At 36.3% G+C, this 25948-nt stretch overlaps 1 protein-coding gene across 8 annotated transcripts; it reads left to right on the forward strand.

The window, feature by feature from the left end:
• Nucleotides 1–1962: 1962 nt before the first annotated feature.
• On the forward strand, nt 1963–25747 carry LOC103723639 (protein MRG1-like). 8 transcript variants are annotated; one of them, XM_089928877.1, is made up of 11 exons: nt 1963–2172; nt 3690–3746; nt 3931–3946; nt 6951–7096; nt 8354–8389; nt 9365–9405; nt 10390–10494; nt 13936–14015; nt 15057–15226; nt 23054–23138; nt 25345–25747. In XM_089928877.1, the coding sequence occupies exons 2-11, from the start codon at nt 3719–3721 to the stop codon at nt 25427–25429; spliced, it is 792 nt and encodes a 263-aa protein (XP_089785003.1). In that variant the 5' UTR covers nt 1963–2172; nt 3690–3718; the 3' UTR covers nt 25430–25747. The 8 variants fall into 8 exon arrangements, with proteins under 8 accessions (XP_089785003.1, XP_008812828.2, XP_008812829.2 ...); XM_008814606.5 differs by having other exon boundaries at nt 1967–2172; nt 3690–3743; nt 3933–3946; XM_008814607.5 differs by having other exon boundaries at nt 1967–2172; nt 3690–3743; nt 3933–3946; nt 15057–15199.
• The last annotated feature ends 201 nt before the right edge of the window (nt 25748–25948 follow it).

A 25948-nucleotide genomic window follows, 5' to 3' on the forward strand; every position in this document is an offset into this window, starting at 1 on the left:
GCGTCGTATTGTATTGAGTACGATACATGCCAGCAATATAACTTCGGCACAAGATTCCGGCACAAATTGCACTAGTGGTGGCATAAATCTTGTGCCAACCAATGCTTCATGATAACAATATATCAACATGGGATAATAGAAACCATGTGGTCCGAAACTCTTAGCATTTAATAGCGAAACATGCAATTTATTTTAAAAAAGTGTTCCACAAAGTAGAATGTCCAAATTTTTCTAAGATTAATAAGTTAATATAATTATGTATTATGGAGATTTGTAGTTAAAAATATTTTAGTTAGGTTAAAGCTACTTAGCGAACATGCTAAGTTGAACAAGAGAGTTCTACTCCGAAATAATCTTCTATAGCACCTGACAAATATAAAAATTCTATACATCAAAACATAGCTCCTAGAACCCTTCAATATATCGAAGTATTCTATCAGAACTCACATTATTTGTTTAATCTAATTAACCCCCAAAACATCATGCAAGACACAATAATTCATAATTAATAAAATAAAACTTCAAAATAGTGACAAATAATTTCAATTAATAGGAGAGCCAATTTATAGTTACTTTTGATAAAATAATGCGATCCTGACAAGCCCATCAATTTTTAAGCTTGGACTTTCCGTATAATAAAATTGATCCATAATTAGCAAAATTCATTGTTAAAAACACTAAATGTTAATTTTCTTAAAATCCCTAGAGCATGAAGATATGAAATATGTAGGCTATGTTGCCGGAACTCTTTTGATATAATCACGAACATAAACTTAGACATAGATTTTTCTCAAATCCACCGGCTGTCCTATATCATGGATTCGGTTATCAAGCAAGAATTGGGCTAATTTCCTGCTAGATTCATGGACAGGAAATCCCATTTTAGCACGTCCAATATCAACCAAAAGGATCGGATTTTCATTGGAACTTTGGCAGGCCTTTAGAAGACTCCGAGTTGGGCGAACTGCTAGGCTCGATTTTTGTAGAAAATTCTTGTAAAAGATGGGAGAAAGAAAGGAGAAAGTGGGTGCTAAGAGTAGGGTTGCAAATGGGTCTGGTCGACCCGTGACCCGACCTGCGTAAGATCCGATCCGATCCGAATTTTAGGACCCGCGGCCAGATCGGATCCTAAATTTGGACTGTTCTATTTTTCGGATCGGATTGGGTCCACCCAATCCGACCCGGATTCGGACCCGATCCAACCCATTTTTTTGCTTGATGTTATTTACTATTATATAGTAAAAATTTGAATATAAAAATACATAGATCCGGATTCGACCCGACCCAATCCGAATGACCCGTTGGGTCAAAATTTATAGGCATGGACCCGACCTAACCCGACATAATTTTCAACTGGATCGGGTTTGGGTCCAAAATTAGAACCCGAACTAAAAACCGAGTCGGATCGGGATCACTCAGGATCCGACCCATTCTCAGCCCTAGCTAAGAGAGAGAGACAAAAAAGAGGAGGCTTTGGGGCAGGTGAGTAAGAGAGAGAGAGAGAGAGAGAGAGAGAGAGAGAGAGAGAGAGAGAGAGAGAGAGAGGAGGTGGAAGAAGAGAGAGAGAGAGAGAGAGAGAGAGAGAGGAGGTGGAAGAAGGGTGGCAGGGGCTACCGGATGGCAGTATTGGTTGGGAGGGGGGGGTGGGGGGGGGGGGGGGGGGGGGGGGTGGTGGTGTGGTGTGGACAGGACCAGTCTTTTGGCAGACCAGGTCAGTTCAGGTAACAACACTTGTTTACCTGATCGTTCTAAATTTTTACAGTTGGACGGGACCCACTTGACTTGTCCAGAAGCGTTTGATTCGAACCAGTTGGATCTGGTGCCGACCCAAATTCGATATATTCCAACTTGTGCGTTACATTAACGGTCCAGATAGCGTTACACAAAGTCGATTATATCGTGTAGCAGACTCGCACACGATCAAAGAATTATTATTAGAAGTGGGTCCTTTTTATTTGAGCAGCGGCGGAGCGGAGCGAAAGTGAGAAGTGAGGGTGGGCGATGGGGAGTTCCAACACGGGTGGAGGGGACGGGGACGGGGACGAGAGCCCGATGGAAGGGGGCGGAGAGGCGAAGGCCGACCCCTCCGCCTCCGACTCCCCCGCCGCCGGCCTCTTCTCCGAGGGAGAGAAGGTCCTCGCCTACCACGGCCCTCGCATCTACGAAGCCAAGGTCAGGGTTTAGGGCTTCAAGATTTCTTCTTTCTCGATCCTTCTATCGTTCTTTTGTTGTAATTTTGTTTACGGTCTCAAGATTTCTCGCTTCTTGACATTTTTTAAATTTTATCGCTCTTTCGAAGTCACTTTTTTTTGGTTTCAAGATATCATCTTTCTTGACTTCTTGTTGCGATTTTTTTACGGGTTCGCTTTTATTTTGCTGCACAATGGTGGAAAGAATTGTTTGTTCGTTGTCGTCAAAGATCTTAAGTTCACTTCTTGACCGTAGTTGCAATCAGCTATGAAATTTGTACCAGGTTTCTTCTTTATCGACTTCTTGTTACTCTCTGGTGGTGATTCTTTTTGTCTGTTTATTTTCTATTTATGCTGTTGCTATTATATGCGGCACAGTTGTGGAAAGATTAGTCTGTTAGTAGTCATCTAAAGTTTTAGAGCTTTGAATAAAGTTTGCTTCTTGGCCATAGTTGTATTTTCCCACTTCTCTCAAAAATAATTGTAATGTGCCGCAGATTTACTTTTTGTGGACTTAGAGAAAAAAATTTCTCAGGATTTTTGACAACTACTTCGGGACATTTGCATTGTTTTGTTTTTGAATAACGAACTGTATAAAAGATTTACATCATTTTTTTTCTTTAGCCATCTCTAGAATTTGACACTAAAATGACATAATTTTTCCTGATTATGTTTATGTTTAGGCGAGAGTAAATTTAGTGGTTCTAGTTCTCTTTTCAGGGGATGCTGGGGTAGGAATGAACTTTGCTTGTTAAGATGCTCAAATTGATGAAATTCGCTATAATATAAGATATTGAAGACTGGATATTTGACTGGAGGATTAGGGAGACAACTGAAGTTTTACATGCATGTCATGTCCAATTAGGGTCCTAAAGATATATATATATACATATATGTATATGTATATATGTACATATACGTACATGTACATATATATATATATATATATATATATATTATATATACATACATACATACAGATACGGATGCATTCGCGCATACGTATACGCATGCATATCCATGCGCGCGCATACATACATACATGTGCACGCATACGTACGCATATACATACGCCTACGCATATACATACGTACGCATACATACATACGCATATACATACTCACACAGACACAGACATACATACATACGCATACGCACGCACGCATACGTACGCATATACATACCTACGCATATACATACGTACGCATACATACGTATGCATACATACGTACGCATATACATATGCACGCAGACACAGACAGACAGACAGACATACACAGACACAGACAGACATCCACACACACATACATTCACACACATACACACACACACACACACGCATACACACACGCACATACATAGACATATACATACATACTTACATATACATACATAGATGTATATACACATACATATATATAAATACATGCATACATATCTCTTTTCTTCGAACATCCCGCTTATAATTTTTTTTTAAAACTTAATTTTTTCTTGGTCAAGGTTCAAAAAGCTGAGCCACGAAAGGATGAATGGAGATATTTCGTCCATTATCTTGTAAGTTAAGTTATTATACTTACATCTAATGCGGTTTGGTATCTGATCACGTCTATTTTCATACCTCTCAGTTGGGTTCCCCCTTGAATGGTTATCAATGCTTGCTCTTATTCTTGGCCCTATGGTTTAGCGTCAGCCAAATATATATAGATATCCAACAATTGGTAACCTCTGCCTTTCATTTTGCAGGGTTGGAGCAAGAAGTAAGTATGATCTGGATGCGACTGCTCTAAGTATTTTCTTTGTGTCCTTACTGATGTTTATTCCTCTATATATATTTCAGATTCTTATTTCTTTGTTGAGAAAATTTGACCAAGCACTGGAGTTTCCAATAGTAATAAAATGAGTCTGCTTTTATTTCCTTCATGCTTGATGAAGATTTATGATCATCTACGCAGTATAACATTTTTGCATCTGTCATATAAAATTTTCAAGGAATGATGTTTCTTAACATGATACACACTGATTCATATGTGGGACCTTTTATGTCATCAAATGCCCTTTGACTGAAAGAGTAAATTGTAGAATCTATATTCAATGGAAACCCGTAGCTTCTTTATCTTCCATCAAGAAATAACAGGCCTTGAGCGTTATTAAGATGCCTCCGTCAGCTGTGGCACCTTTAGGTTAGTACACAAGCCTCTGCATCTTTTATGGGATTTCACGTGCAAATATGTTTTGTTTAATTTACTAAGAGAAAGGAATCACTTCTTCAAAAGGTTGGAAAAATATGTAATCATAAACGTGGAGTATGGATGAAGCAAACTGAGGTTTAAACCAATGTTTGAAAATCCAAAACATCTTCTCAACTCAATATTAAGTCAAGTTGTGTCAACTCAAAAGGAATACTTGGCAGAGTTTCCACCATTTTAAAATTGAGAAAAAGCAAATAGAAAAGCTTTGCTTATTCCTTGTTTACTTGAATGTTGCTGGTGCGGTAATGGACCTGGATGCAATGTTGGGGAAGCTCTCAAAGGAACGATTTGGTAAGAGTCCTATCTATAATTGAATGTTTAGTCATCCATAGGAATGAACTAGAAGCAAATAATCAGGTTCTTTTTGTTTATTTACTTCAAAAAAAAATCAAATATTCGATAAAGAATTCATTTAGATCTTCAGATCATCTTGAACCTACTTTTTAAACAAACTTGGCTTCATTCCATGACTTTAGTCATTCTTCTAGAAGAAAAAAAAAGAAAGACTGAAGAAAAATTGACTTGGGTAGAAGAGGGTTGTTTGGCTTGTTTTAGCTAACTCGAAAAGAATTAGGATAACGATTTTCAGGCTGTATCCCATAATATTGGCTAGCAATCCTTTCAATGCTATGCAATATAACTTTTCTTTCAAAAGGTGGTGGGATGAATTGGAGAGGTGCTTGTGGGATATTTTGGGATCAACACTACTTTGGTGACTTGGAGAAAAAATTAAGGGTGTCGGTTTTGTTGATGTAGGAAGAGGAAAGGAAGGCCTCTAAGGTAGCGTGGTTTTGATTTTTGTGAGACAAATATGGAAAAGCTTGAGATAACATTAGAAACAGCCTTGAATAGGAATGCTTGGTGAATGAGGATTTGTAAAGCTGTCACCAAATCGTTGGTACCAGGAACAATGATATGGTTAGAATATATGATGATGTTGCACAGTATGGATTGGCAAATTAATCATTCGTTCCATGATACTTTCTTGGATGCTCTTTTTGATTGGTATAATAAACATGGTGGTGGAAGAAAGAATCAACCCTTTTATAATGATGAGGTCCTCTTGGTGGTAATAATCATATAAAAATTGAGGTAATGCCATCTGTTTTTCCTTCATTGGTCTTAAAAAGCCAGATTCCTCAAGATGAAACTTTTATATGAAGATTATTGCGATGCGAACCATAGACCTAGGAAAGTCATACCTTAAGCCCTGTAGATGTTGCCACAAGTTGTATGTTTTTGTTTTTATGTTGGTTCTTTTATGAAATTAAGTGCTAGTCAGGCTCGTGATTTAGAATTGGTTAAGGGCTGGTGCTTTTTCCCTTTTTTTCTTTTAATTCTAAGACATTGAATATGGTAGAGCTATTTACTAAGAGGACAGTTCACTGTGGCAAATAATAGATACAACTTTCAGCTCGACAAATATGGGCTGTAGTAGGTGCAAATGCATGGCAGAGAATGTCATGTTTGATAACTGGAAACATTGACTTTGCCACAGATTATTGCTTTTGCCCTTGTGCATACCTTTGGCATGTATCGGTATGATAATGGTTAGTATTGGTGTAAATGGTGCGGTTATGGATCGGATACTTGCATAATCATGTTTTTATCCTTTTATCATTATGCATCAAAAATCTGTTTCCAAATTTAATACATATCTTGGGTTAGTGAATTTCTAAAGGTATCTAAGGTAGATAATGGATTCCTAGGGTGTCACTGAACAGGTGCCTGATGTATTACAAAATTAATAGGGTTGATTTGATGGAACAATAAAGGGTTATAAAGTCCTCATTGGACTGAGTTTTTTCATGTATGCATTTGCTTCTAAATATGTATCGGATATATTATTAAAGCAGTGGATGCATGATCTTTTTTAATTAAGATATTCTAGGAAAATAATCATGCATATCAAAATTATGTGGTGGCAATGAGGGTGATGCTTGAAACCTATGATTGGTTAATCTTATCAGTAAAAAAATCTGATTGAATTTTAATGTGGCAATGAATCTATTTTGGTTGGATTTGGATCAGGTTAGCCTCTTATATCTTGATCGCCGGCCAATCTCTCTCTCTCTCTCTCTCTCTCTGCGCTAGATTCACTAGCTTCATCCTTCTGTAATATTGTGTTACATTATGAAATTATATCAAGTTATCCTATTTCTGACTTCAAAGTCATCCATATATTGCTGGCTTGCGTTCAATATTTAATTGGCCAGGATAGCTTACTGTTGAACATTTTAGTAGTGACATGATTGGTCATCCAGCTACCATGCTTCTTTTATTGCTGGTTCATAGCGACTGTTTTGTATTCTACTGACAAATGAGGTACACGCGAGCATCCTTTTTTAGCATGCTTGGCTCAGGATGCATTGGTAATTTCAAGCCGATTTAGAACAATAGATCAATATAATTTCAAGAATTGTCTATTTATACATGTTTGACATGTGATCGAGACAAACTCTGCTTAACTGGACAAATACTTTTCTAATTTTTTAAATTTCTTTTTCTTTAGTTGGGACGAATGGGTTGGGACCAATCGCTTGATGAAATTTACTCTTGAAAATGTCCGCAAGCAGCAGGAACTTGCAAAGAACCAGAGTGCTGACAAAATTCCAAAGTCAGGGCGATCAACACAAAATAAGCCAAAAGGCTCCAATGGTTTGTTTACTAATTGTAGTTTATTTTTAACTAGCCTTGTCATGCCTACATCCTTCAGTCAACTACCTGTTAAGTTCCATTTGGAATGTTTGGTTGATTTTTTTTTTTGTTCTGTATGTTTTGGATTGTTGGTAAAATCTTGGTTTGATAAAATGGAAATTGAACAAATTAAACTGTATCGCCATGTTCTTATTCATGGAACATTAAGGAAAAGTTATGTGGGAGATACCTTAACATGGGTCCTTTTTGATAATTACTGCTATGCTATATAACTAATCTAGCAAGAGACAATGCCGTGATTTTAAGATTTGATCTAGCAAATGATCAGTGCTTTACTCTTCAAGATAAATTCATCTGTGTATTGTTTATAATGTTATTTTGTGAGCAAGCTCACAAATTCACTTATTAAGCCTTTTGGACTTTCCTTTAGAATCCATTAAGGTGCAACTGTGGACAGTCTATGACTGCATCGAGTCCCTATTCAACTACTTATGTATTCATATTCTAAATATTTCTAATGGAACAGTTTTGAACTCTGCATTGAGGACTCCTCGGCTACCTACTTGGAGCACCCTATTTTAGTTGATTACGTGTCTCGAGTGAGTCTTTGGGTATGCTCTTACTTCTACATGCATAAGACTAGTATCTAATCTTGATAAGAGAGAATTGTTTGAGCAAATGAGGCTTGTTGTTTGCTTGTGAATGCAAGTAAATACATAAAAACACATTCTACATATAAACATAATAAGTGTATGTCTATTGGGGGGGGGGGGGGGGGGGTGCACCTGCAGGTAAATTTGTGAATGTGTGCGTGCATGTCGGAATCATCTTTCAGCTTGGCCTTTTGGCATATAATCTGTTCCTCATAGAGGAAATGCAACATTTACATCAGATATTGTCTTCTTTCATCATCAGTAGGTAGTTTTTCTGTTGTAGAGGGATGTTTGACAGTTGCTTTGTGGTGAATGAGCTGAAATCTTGTTTGTAATGTGGTGGCTTTTTCTTTTGGCCAACTTTTTGTTTAGATCTCATGATAGATGCCTCTCATGTCTAAGTTACGTTAGCCATGAATACAGCACTGACTTAAAGAGGGTTGACTTTCTGATGACAGCTTATTGACTGCGTGTGCATGTGTACGTACTACTAAATCACATACATGAGCCAACCTAATACTCCTTTATATATATTAATTAGATGCACTTTGTGTATGTTCTATGGAATGCTAGCGTAATGTATGTGTTAACTCTGGTTTAACAGATGCAAAAGCTGATAAAGAAGATCTGAAGAACCATTGTGAGTTGGTATTTCATTCCTATTTCTACTGATGACGCTGTCTTTTGTCTTTTAAGTATTTTTTGTTGATATATTATGATTTTTAAACTTTAGATCAGGTTTCCAAGTTAGCCTTTTCAAGCAAAGCAATATATGCTAATCCTTTGGGATGATGAAATGTTATCTTGTTTTAAAATTTACATAGATCTAGCTTGGCGGTTCTGGACTTTTCTATTTGTTGCTATACTATATGGTCAGAAAAATGTACGTCATATTTACCTGTTACAATTTGGGAAATTTGCTTGAAACCTGAAGATGCTGAGTTACTAGTAAATGCCCAGTAGGCCATTTATATATACATACACATATATATGTATATGTATATGTACGTATGTATAAATAGTTAACTTATTCACAACAATGAATCCTTACGATGATTGGGTTGCAAATATCTATAAACACACCATAAGAATCTGAACATTTGATCATTTATTCGAAACAATGTTTTCATGCATATTAGATGGTATGGGAAAAATAACCGAGTGACAAGTATCAAATGTCTATCTCAGGCTATGTTAGATGATAAAAAGCTTTATTCCCACTATTATGTTTTGCAATCCAATTCATGGCCTGCTTTCTGATGTTTATATATGATTGAGATATTTTATTGTTGAGAAACAGTCCTATGGGCTTTCATCTTGACATGTGAAATGAAGCTTTGTAGTTGGCCCACTTCCCCATGCGTAACAGATCAGATATTTTTTAATTGATTGCCATGAACCATATTAAGTCCCTTGTTTAGATAAAAATCCTCTTTATGCTGCATGTAATAGAGATGAAGCACATGATTTAGTTCCTTCCGTGATTTTTTTTTGGGTAATATGTAGCAAAACTAAAGATTGTTTATTGTGAATTTCATTTCCTATTATTGGTCCAATTATTTTTCTTGCATCTTATGAATTATGCTATTGGTTCTACTGTTATATTTGAATACAGCGGCAAAAGGAAAGAAGCGGAAGCCTCAGTTTGGTAATGAGGTGCGCTTTGCTTACTTTAATCTAGTGCACTGGTTATTTTCCAATCATCTATAAGCTGAAACAACTTAAACATATCTAGCAATGCATACAACTTAAATTAGACCTTTACATGTGTTTATTATAGGCAATTTTACTCAAACTCTCATGTCCATTAAAGGCTCCCGAGCCACCCCCCTCCCGATGCCGTCCGACGACCTCTCTCTCTGCCCCCCCCTCCCCCAACGCACTCCACCTTTAATCAGAGCTTTGAAGCTCCATTGCTCATGTCACTCGCCTGAATGATTGTCTTGCTTGCCTGATCGATCGTCCCCCTCCATTTACTTCTCGCTTCGTTCGCCCCTTGAAACCGTAATCCCATTTGTCGTCGCCCTAGCTGGCTAGGTAAGTCTTGCTCTCCCTCTCTCTCCATCTCCTCCCCTCAACGACAATGAGGAGTGCTATTTGAGCCGTCCCACCCCACCCCCCGACGATGACACGGAGAGCTGTTCGAGCCCCCCCTTTCTCTCTCAGCCTCTCTCTCTCTCTCTCCCCCTCTCCCTCCCTTCTTCCCTCTCTCTCTTTTTCCCCCTTCCTTTCCCTCTTCCTCTCCGACTCTCTATGTTTCGGCATGCCCCAGAACAACATGGTAAGGACTTGTATCGTGCCGAACCGGTTGCCGATTGATATGCCCTCCAATACCAGTTCGGCGAAGCTTGGTTAAGCATGTTTAAAAGTTTTGGGCATCATGATCCTAGTATAGGACTTCTTATACCTTAATATATTGTTTACAGTACTCTCAAACTTTGATGTGCTCTTAAATTATTGTTTGTATCTGGCTTGATGTATAATTTTTCTGGGTTCGTAACTAGCTTAGTATGAGACTATTCTTCCTCTAAGGATAAGATTAACTATCCGAAAGGTCTTGAATAGAAATGCATTTACTAATAGTGGTGATCTGTGTTTGCACCATTATTGTGATAATTTGTATTGTTTGACAATTGATAGGAGAAAGACACAAAATCAGTAGAAAAGCTTGTGATATTACAGTTTCCTTTGACTCTTAAGAAACAGCTGGTTGATGATTGGGAGTTTGTAACTCAACTGGGTAAGGTAATAATCTTTACCATGTCCATTGCTTGTTCTTATAATGCTGTTGGGGAAATGTGGAGTCTATTTATATAAGTTGCCTCAAATGTCTGTTTGCCTGTTTTTAATATTGTGGAACATTTATTTATTGATGAGCATTATTGACAGAGCTTTACATTGCAAGGGGAGAAGTTTGTCTGTTTGGTCTTGCTATTAATGGCTCTTGCTGTCCCGTATCGGGTCAAACTCTATATATGATGAAACAATTATAATGACATGTTTTGTCGATTAGTTAACTTTATCTTCATTTCATTCTTTGACTGCTATGAGCCGCAAGCTGGGCTTTTCAGTTCACTCCCCAGGCTTTCAACCCTGTTTGCCTCCTTTCTCTTGCGGAATAGTTCAATGCCCGAGCTCCAGCTTTGCCTTTCTAATGAGAAAAAGTCTGGGCATTGAAGATGGCAGTCTTTCAACAAAAAAAAATTGGAATCAGATATTTATATTGAGAGAAACATGAGATAAAAAAATTGAAATGTACTGAACTGGGTTCTCTCCTTGGAGGAGGTTGTGATTGAGTCTTGGATGGTGCATCTCCAAGTATTTGAGCCCTGGTAATTTACCTTGGGTAGGTCTCCCACCCTCACTCTCAAAAAAAAGTAAAAAATTGTTGAAATGTATCATATCTTCTAAAATCAGAGGGTAGGCCTTGGCACTGTGGTAAGGTTGCTCCATATTAACTTAGGTGTCACAGGTTCGAAATATAGAAATAGTCTCCACATTCAGGGGGTAAGGCTGTGCATATTTGACCCTCTCTAGACCCTACCCCGTAGTGGCAGGTGGATCGCACTGGGATATTCTTTTATTATATCTTTTAAAATTGAGGGTATCATCGAACTTACCAGCATCACTTAGTTTGGATTAAGGAGAACTTACAGTATATAAATTGACACGTCTGAGCTCAGTTTCTCATCAGCACATGCAGATAATTCATAAAGAATCATTAATCACTGGACTTTTTTGAAGAAATGAATTATGTAAAGTTCTATATATCGATTACTTTGATGTTGTAGCATTGGAAGTGGTGGGCACATGCGCAAGCATGGAATCGCATCAATCTCCCCCTTAATATACATGATATAGGACTAAATTATGCGAAGGCGCAAGTCTTAATATGTATTGAAATCTATTTTGTATCATGAAAAAAAAACTTATATAAACATGATTCTGTTCTACCACACATAGAGTCCTAATTCTGTAAGGACAGTAGCATATGATGTTTTAAATATTGGTCCCGAACCCGATATCTGTCAAGGACTGGGTTGGTGGATGGGCCATCCTGAACTTGGGATGGTACCACACATCCCGATAACTCATTTGGATGCTGTTCTTTTTCTTGGTTTTTTTCTGTTGTTAGTTGTTTTTAATGCATTCTTAAATGTTTTTTTTAACATCAGAATTTAGGATTAAGGAAGGTTTTTGAGGTAATTCCTGGGTTTCTATTGACGGTACTGGCACTGCATCCAGCTTCATGTTTCTTCTGGTTGTGTGCTTCCCATGTGACAGGAAGAAAATGCAAAGGGAGAAAGAGAGAAGGGAAGAAAGCAGGCAGATCCATCTTCTATTGCTTAAAATGTTTTTGGGCTCATCAGTTGTATGTTAATAATATACCACATTGCTATCTTCTTAGTCCACCCCCCCTCCTGTCCTTTCAGATTTCCAAAATCCTATAGATCAGGAGCTGAGGTTGTCATTTGCCCCCCGTAAATCTGAAAGTCAGTAGAGGGAGCTGCAATCCAACACCCACGTTTACCTGTTCCGGCTGTTAGATGGATCCACTTCCATTTTGTTGGCACAACTCCTATGTAACTAGGAAACTGCAGCAAAACTTGAGTAATTCTTTTTCATCCTCCCAAAAACTAATTCTGCTATATTGGGGAAGACTATATCAGAGGGAGGAGCACCTACCATTCTGTCCCTATGACCTGTTCACCACTCTTTTCTTGACAAGGGAATACACCATCAATCTCAAATAAGAAAAAAAGGACCATCATCATTTAGAAGGAGAAAGATTCTACAAGTACATGGATACGTACTTAGAAGCCTAGCCCATGGTCGACCATAGGTAATTGTATATTATTCTTGAGGTAGTGCTCAGAATGAGAACTGCGCTAGTATAAATCTGATTTTTAAGGGTGATTATAGATTTCAATGTCAATTTCTTTCTTTCTTCTCTTGATTCTACTATTCATTCTCACATCTGCCCTTGCTCTTCGTAAAAACTACAGTAGCAATCTTCCTAATTGATAGTTTAACTTAAAAATAAAAAAGTATGTGGAAGTAAATCAATGTGTATTCATTGTTTATTAGCTTACCACATCTGCAAAATAGCAACAACTGCCACGAAAAATTGTTATAGATTTTATAGCTTAATTGATTTTCCATTTTATAATTGCAATAATCCAGTTGCTTTTATGGCCATCAGTATTTTATTCGGCATCTTTTGAATTGTACATCTCAATGTTGTTGCCTTCATTTTGCTATATTTATCATGATTTACCGATCTTTTTCGTTTTTCATTTTCACAAGAACTTGTATGCTTTTCAAGTTTGGATTCATACCGTCAGTAATTTTGGCCTGTACATTTTGGCCAATGGACAGAACATGTGCACTCCAAGATTGAAAAACAAATCTCAATGGCCAGTTTTATGGGTGATGTCATTTTGTCTGATAATTTATATTACAATAGGAGCAGGATGCTTGTCATTTGGGTAACCTTCTTAGTTACATTTCCAGTGGCTGTTATGTGATGTAGTTGCTTTGTCATATATGTGGCTGTTGCAGAAAGCCAGCAAGGATTTGAAAGAGCCTGCCGTATAACCTTTGTTGTAGCTATAATGAGATAGCACTTCATAGTTAGATCAATAAAATACAAGCAGAGAAAAGTGAAGATCTTACTTTGTTGGGTCTTTTTTCTTTTAACCCCCATCTTTGGCCCATGATATTACATCACCATATATTTATGGTCCTGGATCTCTCTGCGCGACTGTTCAGGGACTGAGATGAGATGTGAATATTGCATAGATTCCTCTAATGGTTAGTCTGAGGTCACTTATAAGTTATAAGATGATATGTCCTTATTGTAAGATAAACAGATTTTTGCCAATTGCACTTCAACAATATGAATTCTGAAGAAGTTTATTTGCTTCTCTGTATTGTATTGATTTTTACTTATCATCTTCTCGATGATTACTCAATATCTTATATTATTTTCCTGAGTTTTTTACGTTTAGATCTTCATGTGCTTGTTAGCTTTGCACTTCCATGCTGATTATAATCAGTTTTTCTACCATTATTCTGATCATTTTATGTTTGATTTTGTTTAAATCAAGTTTTTCAAAATTTTGCCTTTTAACATATGTTTTTCTATCATGAGAAGCATCTGACCTGAGAATGCCCAATTAGCAGCTTGTCAAGCTTCCTCGTTCCCCAAATGTTGATGATATCCTAAAGAAGTACCTTGATTACCGGATGAAAAAGGATGGCATGTAAGTATAGGGCATTATAACTCTAGTGTCATATACATTGAACTGTAATATGTCCTCATTGCATTTCTTTTTGTATCTGCTTGTGTGGAGTCATGGTCCTTCTTGCAGGAATGCATTTATCCTTTCTTTGAGATGTTACTTTCTGTCTAATTCGTAAGAACTCTGGTAGATCCAAGCTTTCTCATGTTTGATTATCTGGTGGCATGTCCAAGATTTCTAATGCTTGTCTTTTGGAATGAGGTTTTTCCTTGAATTTCAGTCAGCAAGTGATAATTATTATTATGGGTGTGGCTAATGCTTCCTGATGAAAATACTAATGTGCACACCAGTCTATCTCCCACACCATTTCCCATTCCAATATGATGCCTGGTGATTGGTTCAACCCCCCTGTGACGTTACCCTACCCCATGTATTGCATTGATCTCAACTGCCATATAGGACAGAGAACTGATTGGGAAATTTGGGGATGAGAAGCGATACTCATTTGACATAATTACAAATAGATTCTCTTATGACATTAATTGGTATGCACATTCCCCTTTCATCACCATTTAGAATTTCCATTGGCTGGCTGGCTCTTTAAGAATTGACGAGACTTGCTTCATTCTGACTCATGTGGGCGCTTGTCTTAAAGCATTATGCTTGATTGTCATTAAAACCTAAAACTTTCATTTCATATAATTTTTCATGAAGCTCGGAAAATACCTTTTCAATATTTATTGGAAATACATAATATGAAATTTCTTTCTTTTTCTAATTTTTGTCATGTCTCTTGCAAGCCTCTCGATGTTGTGCAAACATTTTGCCCTGTGAAACCATTCAAAGTGTTCCATGTGTTTCTACTAAAAAAAAAGGTGTTACATGTCAATTTTTCCTTTATGACATCCACGTTCCATAATTTTCGATGTTTAGTATATTTTCTTGCAGAAATTATTATCCACCAGCCATTAGATGATAGTATGTTAGCTTTATATTCTCATATATATTATGATTTATCAGTTTCTAATTGTGCATTATATAATGAGTTTAAAATGCTTGTAGGATTGCTGAATCAGTTGGTGAGATACTAAAAGGGTTACGTTGTTACTTTGACAAGGCGCTGCCAGCTACGCTTTTGTATAAAAAAGAGCGTCAACAATATCAAGAAGCAATTCATGATAATATCTCTCCTTCAACTATCTATGGTGCGGAACATCTACTGCGCCTTTTTGGTATGCATATATATATATATGTGTTCCATTTGATTTTTTATACACATGGCCTTTCTTCATCTTTTTAGATTTTCCATTCTCCCGTTAGTTTTCCTATGTCTCTTTCATGGTGATATTGCTGCCCTTTAACCACCTGTCATGTTCCAGTATTAAGCCTTCCAAAATTTATATTTGGACTTTTGTTTTATGAATCATAAATTTACATGGTGCTGGTGTTTCCTTTTAATAGTAGAATGGACGTGTTCAGTTTTTTATTGTAAAACAGGTTCTAATTATTTGTCATAGCAAAACAGGTTTTGAGATAATTTGTAGAGCACTCACCCTAAATTGTGGTTTGTAAACTTGGTACCAGATCCGTACTTATACCATATTGGTACAGTGTCGTACGCATGCTATGGGGTCGGTTCAGCATATCGATACTTGGTATGCTCCCCCTATCACGTACTGAAGCGTTGCTAGTATGGTAGGCACTGGTACAGACTGTTATGGCACACTATGGACCATGTATTAAAAAAACCCTACCCATACAATAAAAAGTCCAAAGCGGGTTGGTTTTAGGTTAGGCATCTCTGACCTGCTAGAGGGTTGGGTCGGGTTTGGGTCAGACCCGTCATCCTTGTTATATAAGCTCAACCTTACTGAACCTGACCCAACCCACTGATTGCCACCTCGAATCCTTGATATCGAAACCTTGTTCACAACATAATCCACTATGATGTGTATAAATTTGGCCTAGAATAATGAAGGGTACGAGGTTTGGTGTATCCAGCGGCCATTTAATTGTCAACTATTTCAGTTCCAGCAGATGGAGGCTGAAAAGCCATAGTGTGCATCTGGTGGTCTTGGAGCAGGGTAACATCTTGCAAATACAAGAAAGATAAAAAGGCCAATCAATTAATACACTCAACATCAGAAGATAAGATTGGGGAACATTCATTTTATTAGTGTGTTCTATCTTATGGTTTCGTAAGCTTATCAGAAGATGTACTTGATTTTGTAGCTGAAGAAAGCTGGTTGTTTACGCTTAATTTTTCATTTAAGTACTCTACAAAATTAGGATGGCAAGTTCTAGAAAAATTAACTTTTTTTAGTTATATACAATGTGTTCGTCACTGATATGTTAATTTACACATACGTGTATACAAGTTTTTTTCTCTTTATGAGATCATATGCATTAAGAAAAAACATTGTGCATAGATTTTCTGAAGGATTTGTTTCTACCATAGTGAGAAATTAAGAATAATCATTATTTGAATTAATAGAATTTATTAGATATGACCTTTCAGAAAAATGTGTTCAGTATTTTTTTAGTTATGCTCTTTTTTCTTTGTATGTCAAGCTGATGTGAAGCAATCGGTTGCATGTCCATATTTGTTACTCCTGTTTTAAAATGCAGTGCATGCAGCTATGGATGTGGTCCCTTGATCGCACTGCATTGTCTATATGCAGTCATACTTCATATGGGCAGGAGAGGAAGTTCACTTAGCATTGCATGGCTGCATATACCGCCTATTTCCGGCTGTATATGCAACGCAGTTAGCATTCTAGTTTCCATATGCAGCCTACTCTTATGTGGTGCCAAGCAGAGAATTCAGATTTGAACTGATGGTTACGTTTGATGTCAGTTTCAAGCACAATTGGTATTGGTATTAATAATATGAACATTTCTATACAGATTTTTTGAGTATGAGACTGCCAGGAAGTTTTAGTAGGTCTACGAACCCTTTCAGACTAAGGCCCTGTTTGGGGGAGCTTTTGGAGGGCCAGAAAGCACTTTCTGGCCCTCCAAAAGTACTTTTAGATGAAAAACTGTGTTTGGTAAATTTTTCAAAAAGCTGTTTCAGCTTTTGCGGGAAGCTGAAAACAGCTTTTGGGAGGAAGCTCCAATTTGGAGCTTTTGGGAGGAAGCTGTTTCAGCTTTTTCGGAAAGCTGTATTTTTGACAAAAATGCCTATATTAAAACAACATAATTACATAGTTTGTCTCTTTATAAACTTAAAAATCTGCTGGAGCCAAGAACCCTAACCGTCAGACTCCCTTCCATAAGAAAAGGTATTTTTCTTTTCAATTTTGTATGCATCTCTTGAACCACATTTTAGAAGAAAAAATTTTTAATCCTTTTCCATACCTTCCAAAATCAATCTATTGTTTTTTTTTTATCATCAACCTCGCGGCCCACGCTGAGGTCCTCCTCGAGCGTGGACCACGAAGAAGAGCGCCTGGACCGCGGAAAATTATTTTATGGAAAATTATGAAAAAATATTTTATACTAATAATTATAATATTTTATACCTTTATTTTTGTGTTATACTATAAATATAATATCATATTATATTATATCATAATACATTAATATGTTATGTTAAATAATTTAATATTATGTTATATTATGCAAAATTAATTTATACTAATAATTATAATATTTTATACCTTTATTTTTGTATTATACTATAAATATAATATCATATTATATTATATCATAATACATTAATATGTTATGTTAAATAATTTAATATTATGTTATATTATGGAAAATTAATTTATACTAATAATTATAATATTTTATAACTTTATTATTGTATTATATTATAAATATTATATTATATTACATTACATTATAATACATTAATATGTTATTTTAAATAATTTAATATTATGTTATATTATGGAAAATTAATTTATAATAATAATTATAATATTTTATACCTTTATTATTGTATTATACTATAAATATTATATTATATTACATTACATTATAATACATTAATATGTTATTTTAAATAATTTAATATTATGTTATATTATGAGAAATTAATTTATACTAATAATTATAATATTTTATACTTTTATTATTGTATTATACTATAAATATAATATATATATTATATTATATCATCATACATTAATATGTTATGTTAAATAATTTAATATTATGTTATATTACCAAATATTAATTTACTTTAATAATTATATTACTATTATGCTATATTAACATAATATTATTTTATATTACAATAATATTATACTATATCGTATATTTATGTATTAATTTATGTTATGTTTTATTATGTTCTGTTGTATAATACTATGCAATGTCCTTTATGGTAATTTTGTCATATAAAAGTACTTTCTCAGTTTGTTTACCAAACACAAAACAAAGTACCACAGCACTTTACGAATGTAGTTACCAAACAGCAAACAGCTTTTTATAATAGCTCTACTTCAGACAGCTCTACTTCTAACAGCTCTACTGCCAACAGCTCCCCCAAACAGGGCCTAAGGAATTTGACTTTCTCTTGATCAAGAAATTTGTCCTTGCTTAGTGATAGTCAAATTTCATTTTTGTTAGAAATCTTATTTCCCATTAGTATTGAAAAAGTAAGAGTCTGGCTTTGGCCTGAGTTAGGGAAGTCCTAGATTCATTGGAATTATCCTGACTGGAGTGGTATTAATCCAAGCTTAAGTCATTAGGCCATTACATCTTGATGCAAGTCCATTTTTGGGTGTAGCCTGCAAAGGGTAGATGGACTTTAACATCAAGGAAAAGTAAGGTAGAAATTGCTACGTTATCTTGTTAATGGGGCAGAAAAGCCTTTGGGGATAAAAAAAAATTAAAAGCAAAGAAGAAACAGTGAAAATTTCTTTGAGTGCAGAAAAAAAAAAGAACATAAGAATAGTAATAGAAGCAATGGAGAAATTGGTGGGAAAAGAAGAGCTAACAAGAAGAACAAGAGGGTAAACAGAGAGGAGGGATGAGATGAGAGGGAATAGATGTCTGAACCTAGCCTCCAGTCTTTTTCTCATTCACCAAAAATAAACCGACATAAAATGCTCTTTTCAGCGCCCAGTTGTAGAGCCTTTTAATAGCCTCACGGCTCCTACAAGTAATTTAGGTCTCTTAAAATAGGAAAGTAAATTCCCAAGTAAATTAGCAACCACCCACTTATTTGACTAAACTTAAGATCCCTGAATATCAGGGTCTAATCCTTATCTAAGCTATGCCGACTGCTCACTTATAAGGTCAAAGCAACACTCCAAACCTTCCTAAATTCTAACTTAAATCTCGGGCTGTCAGTCACTTTTTATGATTAAATCTAGACCATCTGAGTGTTACTCTACTTTTTCTCCTCTAGTTCTCTAGATAATGGATTATAGATTCTGACCATCATGATAGAAGTTGTCAGACCTGTCACAGGATACTGGCCCCTTGGCTTCATATCTTTTGCTCCATAGACCAAGCCCTGTGATCATGTTAAGTCTTAATTTATTTTCATTTTTAAAGCTTTAATTAAGTTTCTTAAGAACTGTGGTACAGTCCAATTCCTTTTTTGTGAAACTTTTTTGCGCCTTACTTTGTTCTTTTCTGGAACGTCTATATTTGTTGTTCTGTCCTTAGATTTCTTTTATTTTTTTATTTTTTTGCATAAGAGTCAATTCACTAATTTCATCAGGAGTCAATAAGGGTTCTTAGGAGTCGATATATTGCAACAGACCTAAAGGCCAAAGCATGAATGAAACTTCCTAGAGTTTTTTCTTCTCTAAATTGGAGGTCCAAGCCCCTCAAGGAAATCAATATCTTTTCTTGATATGGCAGCACCTATCAAATTGTCAAGAAGTATTTCAGATCAGAATACTTAGATTAGAAAACAAATTGTGATTAGGAGTGGCAATCCATGGGATGGGTTGGGAAGGGTTAGGACCATGTATGAAAGGCCATGGGGCCTAACTTAAACCCGACCCACAGCCAACCCGCTGACGTGTTTTACTTAACCCAGGCCCATTTTAATTGTGGGCTTTACATTGTAAGAGTATTCTTTTTTCATAGTTTTTGGACTAAATCACGATATAACAAGTAAATAAACTAACAATACAAATCTTAATTCTCTAAACAAATGTCACTTCCAATAGCTCACATCACCCCACAAATCCACCACTTAAAGAGATACTATACATTTATATTAAAAGAATAAATAATATATACCCATCTAACCTAATGGGTTGAGGGGCCTTGATGCGAACCTAACTTAAACCTCTGGCAGGTCGGGTTTGGTTCGCCCGTACCCAACCTATAAACCCAAAGGGTTAGGTTCAGGTGGGTCAGATCGGGTCAAAAATTGCTGCCTCTATGTCATATGTTCATTAAATCACACTAGATGTCTAAGAAACTTGAAATTTGATGTTAGGGTTCACCCATTTCACATTAATTTGGTATTATTAGGTTTATCAACTTTTGAAGGACTATCATCTATTTAAGATCCGGTAATAGTAATTTGATCTTGATAATAGCAAAGAACCCTAAGAATGGGTTTTGTAGCCCATGAATAATATGATGAATTGCTTTGCGTGTGCTAGTATGTAGTTAAAATCTTTATATAGATTATATTTTAAGTGCTCTTAAAGAAAATTATATGGTTAATGATGCATAAGTCAAACCAAGGTTCGTTATGTCACCCCGAATCATACCGGATGGCGAGCCGGCACTTAAAATGCTCTTAAAGGTTCGCCCCTCGATTCAAAAAATCCGGCAAAAGATGGGGAGAGGGAGAAGGGGAGAGAGGCGAGAGAGAAAGGGAGGGATAGGAAGAGGGAGAGAGGGAGAGGAATGGGGGGGGGGGGGGGGGGGAGGGCTCGAAAGCCCTCATCTCCTCCACAGGCCATAGGGGGTCACTCTTGTTTGCTGACTTCACTTAAGAATTTTTTTTAAAAAAATTAGAGCTTTGCCCTTGTTTCATTTCGAAACAAGGGCAACCCCCTGTGGCCTGTGGAGGAGAAGAGGGCTTTTGATCCCCTCCCTCCCTCCCTGTCCCTCCCTCTCTCTCTCTTTTCCTCTCTGCTCCTCCCTCTCCAGCTTTCCCTTTGTTGGTACTGCTCGGAACGACACGTCTCAGTACTATACCGTACAATACTGTTGGGCAACCGGTACGAGTCCTGATACCGGTACAACCAACCTGGAATCAAACATTTTTAACATTTATGTCAACCATATGTACTTCTTAACAGCAAACTGATGGACCAAGACCCATTACTTTAGTTTCTACAAAAAATATATTAGAGTCAAACAATTAGATATGACTCCTATAAATTGGTTATTGATGATATATTCATGACCAGCTTATGCAATCCATAGTTGTATGTGACTAATTGTAATATAGTTTTGTTACTTTTTTACAGATACAATATTTAGAAAATCATTAAAATAAAATATCCATGAAATAGGTATTAAGAATTGATGGATTCATGGAGTCCTTATATCTAGGTAATAAATATGGACTTCCATATTCCATAATAGAAAAGTTGTAACAAACTAAATGGATGAACCATTGCTTAAAAGCAGCTGCAGTATACAAGCAATGAAGAGGACACGGTGCATATGCGCTATGTGGCAATATATGCGGATGCACATGCAATTACCATTTTTAATATTTAAAATAAATAAAATATATAAAATAAAATAATGCATAAAACGACATTAATTTTCTTGATAATTTATAGTGATATTTACAATAATAGAACTAACAATTTGTGCTTGTTACCAAACAGTAGTAGTATTAACATATTTAAGTATTGCAGCTCGAACAATTTCCATGCCTTTTGGTGATAATCTATTTTCCAAGATGATTTGAAAAAGAGAGATTAGTCGTGCCTGTCTTCCCTGAGTGATCAGAACCACCTCCCGAACCTTGCAAAAGCATCAGCCTCCCACCAAAAGATCTTATCAGACCGATAAGTTCGTTTGGAATCCAAATAGCCCCGAAAAGGCATCCTTATTTTTTAGCACTAGATTATCTGAAGGTGCATTAGAATTTTGATAAATTGAATCTCATACTTTCATATATACTTATATAAAAGCATGAGGAGATTCGAGTGTTTTATAAGAAAACTTAGAGAAAACTGGAGATATGTAGTATTGTGTGGTCATCATAGGCTGGTGGGACTTGGCGAATATGTTTTCAGACAGTAGGTTGATTATGCTATATATTTGTAGATATTAACCGTATGTGGATGTAATATATGGTGGTATAGCCATTTGTCTTATGAAGCTATTGCTCCTATCCAGTATTGCAATTGCTCTATATTTGTAGATATTAACCGTATGTGGATGTAATATATGGTGGTATAGCCATTTGTTTTATGACGCTATTGCTCCTATCCAGTATTGCAATTGCTCTATCACTTGTACCCCATGTTTTATTGTATCAATGCTTGAGATTGTTAATCTGGCCCATCTTTTCAGAGACTTCAAAGATCATCAAATTGACTTATTAATAAGGTATCTTTGCTATTGGAATAAATTCCAATCATTATGTAGTTCTTAAATAAATCCTAAACCCTTGTACTTTAACTAAATCTCGTGATTAAAAAAATTCCATCTGATGGAATTGAATTTATATCTGAATTGTATGTTTCTGTGAAACCAAATGTAAAAGGTTCTTGTTGATAATTGTTTTTTTCTGCAAATAAGGAATATTTGGCCTACAACTATATTAGTTGAAAGCATTATAATTGCTATAGTTCATAAGCTTCTCGTACTTGGACTTTTAGCTCTTTCCTGTTGAATTCCATAAAAGGATAAGTTATCCTGCCACCCATCTTTGCTCACTGTACTTAATAGTTTGGAAATGTTTGATTTCCAACATCGTGTGATCAGCAGTACGATATGTTTGCCATTTTCATGTTTATGCATTATATGAAACAAAAGTATGCAATCTATTCTAAAAATAGCTAAGCAATATTGGGAACATTCTGATTTTTCTTCATTCTGCTTGTTACCGAGACACAATTGAGGGCTATGTCTTGATTTTTGGCAACCCTTCATTGATATTGCAGTCAAGTTGCCTGAATTACTTGCTTATGTCAACATGGAAGATGAATCACTGGCAAAATTGCAGCAGAAGCTGGTGGACTTTCTCAAGTATGGCTTCCCTTCTTAATGACATTTTATGAAGTTCGTGTATGCACTGTATTTGCTTGTCTAGTTTTCATGATCGTATATAGCATTAAGAAACTTATCTGTCTGTTCATATCATGCTTCTCAATGAATTATTTTGTATTATTTTCAGCTTCTGTTTTGGGTAAGGGGGTAAACTATGTAGTAGGTGGAGAACACACTTTTCTTCACCTAATTTTCATTGTGTTTCTTTATTTTTGCATGTATCAGAGAGCATCATGTGTGTGCATGCATGGTTAATGAAGTTAAAATGATGACCTTAAACAAGCTTAATCCCATCTATGTGGTTAATTGTATTGAAAGGAAGCCACCTTAGTCACCTAGGCAGCTTTGCTTGGGGCCTGCCTTAACAATTTGTATCATGTTCGAGTATGCTGGATGAAATTTATTTATATTTTAGTATTTGATGTTCACGAGTATATGTCTTATTTGATGTGTTTCTCTATGTTTGTTCTTTAATTTATTATATCTGTGTTGTCTTGACCTTGGGGCGCGCCTGTCAGCCACCGACTTCCTTTTAAAACATTCGTATGGTGTTGGCGTTTGGAATTGTAATTATCATTATTGATCTAAAATTTTTGAACATTCTACGACAAGCTGTCGAGCTGAAGCCAACCCTCTACGATCAAACTCAAACTAAGACAAACATTGGCATATGAGGTTATTGCCTTTGGAGGATACTTTTAAGATTCGCCTAAATTTTAAAGGGAAGGTGGATTTGATCTATGGAAGTATTTTATGTGAGACATGATATAAGACAAAGAACCCACTTGTGAACAATAATAGAAATTCAGATGCAGAATCTACAAATTTGTTTGGGACATTTACAATCTCTCGAAAATACTAGTTCTCTACCCCACCCCCCTCCCCTTCTCTGGATTTCAATTATTGACCCTTTTTTTTGAACATTTTACAATAAGCTGTTGACCTAAAGCCAACCATCTAGTATCAAGCTCAACTAAGGCAATATTTGGCATAAGGGATTCTTGTCTTTGGCGGGTACTTGGTTCACCTAAATTTCCAATAAAAATTCTGACCAAGGGAAGAAGGATTTGGTCAAAGGAATTATTTTATGCAAGACACATGATATAAGTCAAAGAAACCACTTGTGAACAAGAATAGAAATTTAGATGCAGGATCCCCCCATCCCCTCTGTCCTTGCTTTATTGGTGGGAGTGCCACCAATCATTCTACGTGAGAAATGATGGCAAGAATTACCTGCCCTATCCTTCGGAAACGCATCCCAAGGTTCAAACCAGAACCTCCATTTGGAGGGGTGAAACCACCGGGCTGGAGTCCACTCGGCAATTTTATCTTCTTTTTTTTTAAAAAAATAATTTTTGTAATAATAATTTTAATATTGATGTGTCTACTTTATATCAAATTTTTTTTATTGCTCTAGATCATGGTATATCGTACCGTACCGAACCGGACGGTACCAGTATCAGTATAGGTGGCATATCGACTTTCGGTACACGTTCGGTACTGGTATGGCCAACCTTGCTGTCTCGATACATGTTTTAAGCTCATAATAGTGCAAGTATGTTGGCAATAGTAAAATATTACCTGTTATACCTGGTATGTCATATCTAGGGCATGTTTGGCTATGCCTATAGAATTGGGCTGGAAATTCTGTAGGATTCGTGGTTTGGGCTGTCCATTTACGCATGGCCCTATATCAACCAAACTCCACCCAGCCAAAATCCTGTGGAAAGAAGAAAAAGGCCACCATAGTTTTATTTTATTTTATTCCTTCAGCCTAAGGGCTAGGATGTGGGCTAGGATGTGGACAGGCTCTTGGAGAATGCAAACTAGATGGGCCAATAGGCTCGATTCCTAAAGAATTTTCAGCCTAATCCGGTAGAAATCTCCAAGCAGGCTCTTAGTGGTTTTCATTGAATTTTATGAAGAATAAGAATTTAGGTGTAAACCATTTTGTCCTCACAGGATTTTGGCACTGTTAATTTCCAACAGGAGGCCTCGTTTCACACGTATGCTTGGAATTGGAAGCCTTAATTAGCATAACCTTGCTTCTTTACATACTGTCAAATTCCATGAAATATGCTATTCTTCTTACTGATGAAGAGCAGGATTTGATGTCTGTGGATGATCCGGAAGAATTTTTTGCAAATATCTATATTTATATAATGCCTGATCATTTCGCTTTCAGGTTCCTGCAGAAAAATCAGAGCTCCTTCTTCCTTTCTGCATATGATGCTTCCAAAGGCGTGGTAGATGACACAGATACCAAATAGAACTTACCTGGCGGCATGTGTTGGCTGTTATGCACAGTTACTCGACAGCTCATAGTGTCCCAAGTAAAAATTATGAAGTGTGATTTTGCCTTTGCTATCAATTCTTGATGTTCTGACATTTAAGCATGTAGCGGTCTCACTGAATGTACAGATGCTGCCTAATTTTGAGATCTTGGTAGCTTCACTAGAAATCTTTTTATGCTCAACTGGGAGGCATTGCTAGAAATGAGATTAGAAGAGAGGCATGATATGTGGAATTTGGTGAGCTACTTGCACTGTGGTGGCATAAAAAAAAAAATGCTCTAGTAGTATTTGTGATTGGAGCTTCTTTACGTAGGACATCTGGCGCTGTCATGTAGAAACTTAGTATGTAAGATGCTTTCAAGAGCACTTTTTCACCCGTGCCTGTTATTACTTGTTTGTTAATGACAGCCGTTAGAAGGGTAGAGGGTGGGCAAAGGAGGTTTTAGCATTGTAACAGCCTTGGAAGGGGTAGAAGGCAGGCAAAGGAGGTCTTAG

This window comes from Phoenix dactylifera, chromosome 2 (assembly GCF_051530095.1).
Source record: "Phoenix dactylifera cultivar Ajwa chromosome 2, Ajwa_hap1_PhDact_Kaust_v1.1, whole genome shotgun sequence".
NCBI classification, from domain to species: domain Eukaryota; kingdom Viridiplantae; phylum Streptophyta; class Magnoliopsida; order Arecales; family Arecaceae; genus Phoenix; species Phoenix dactylifera.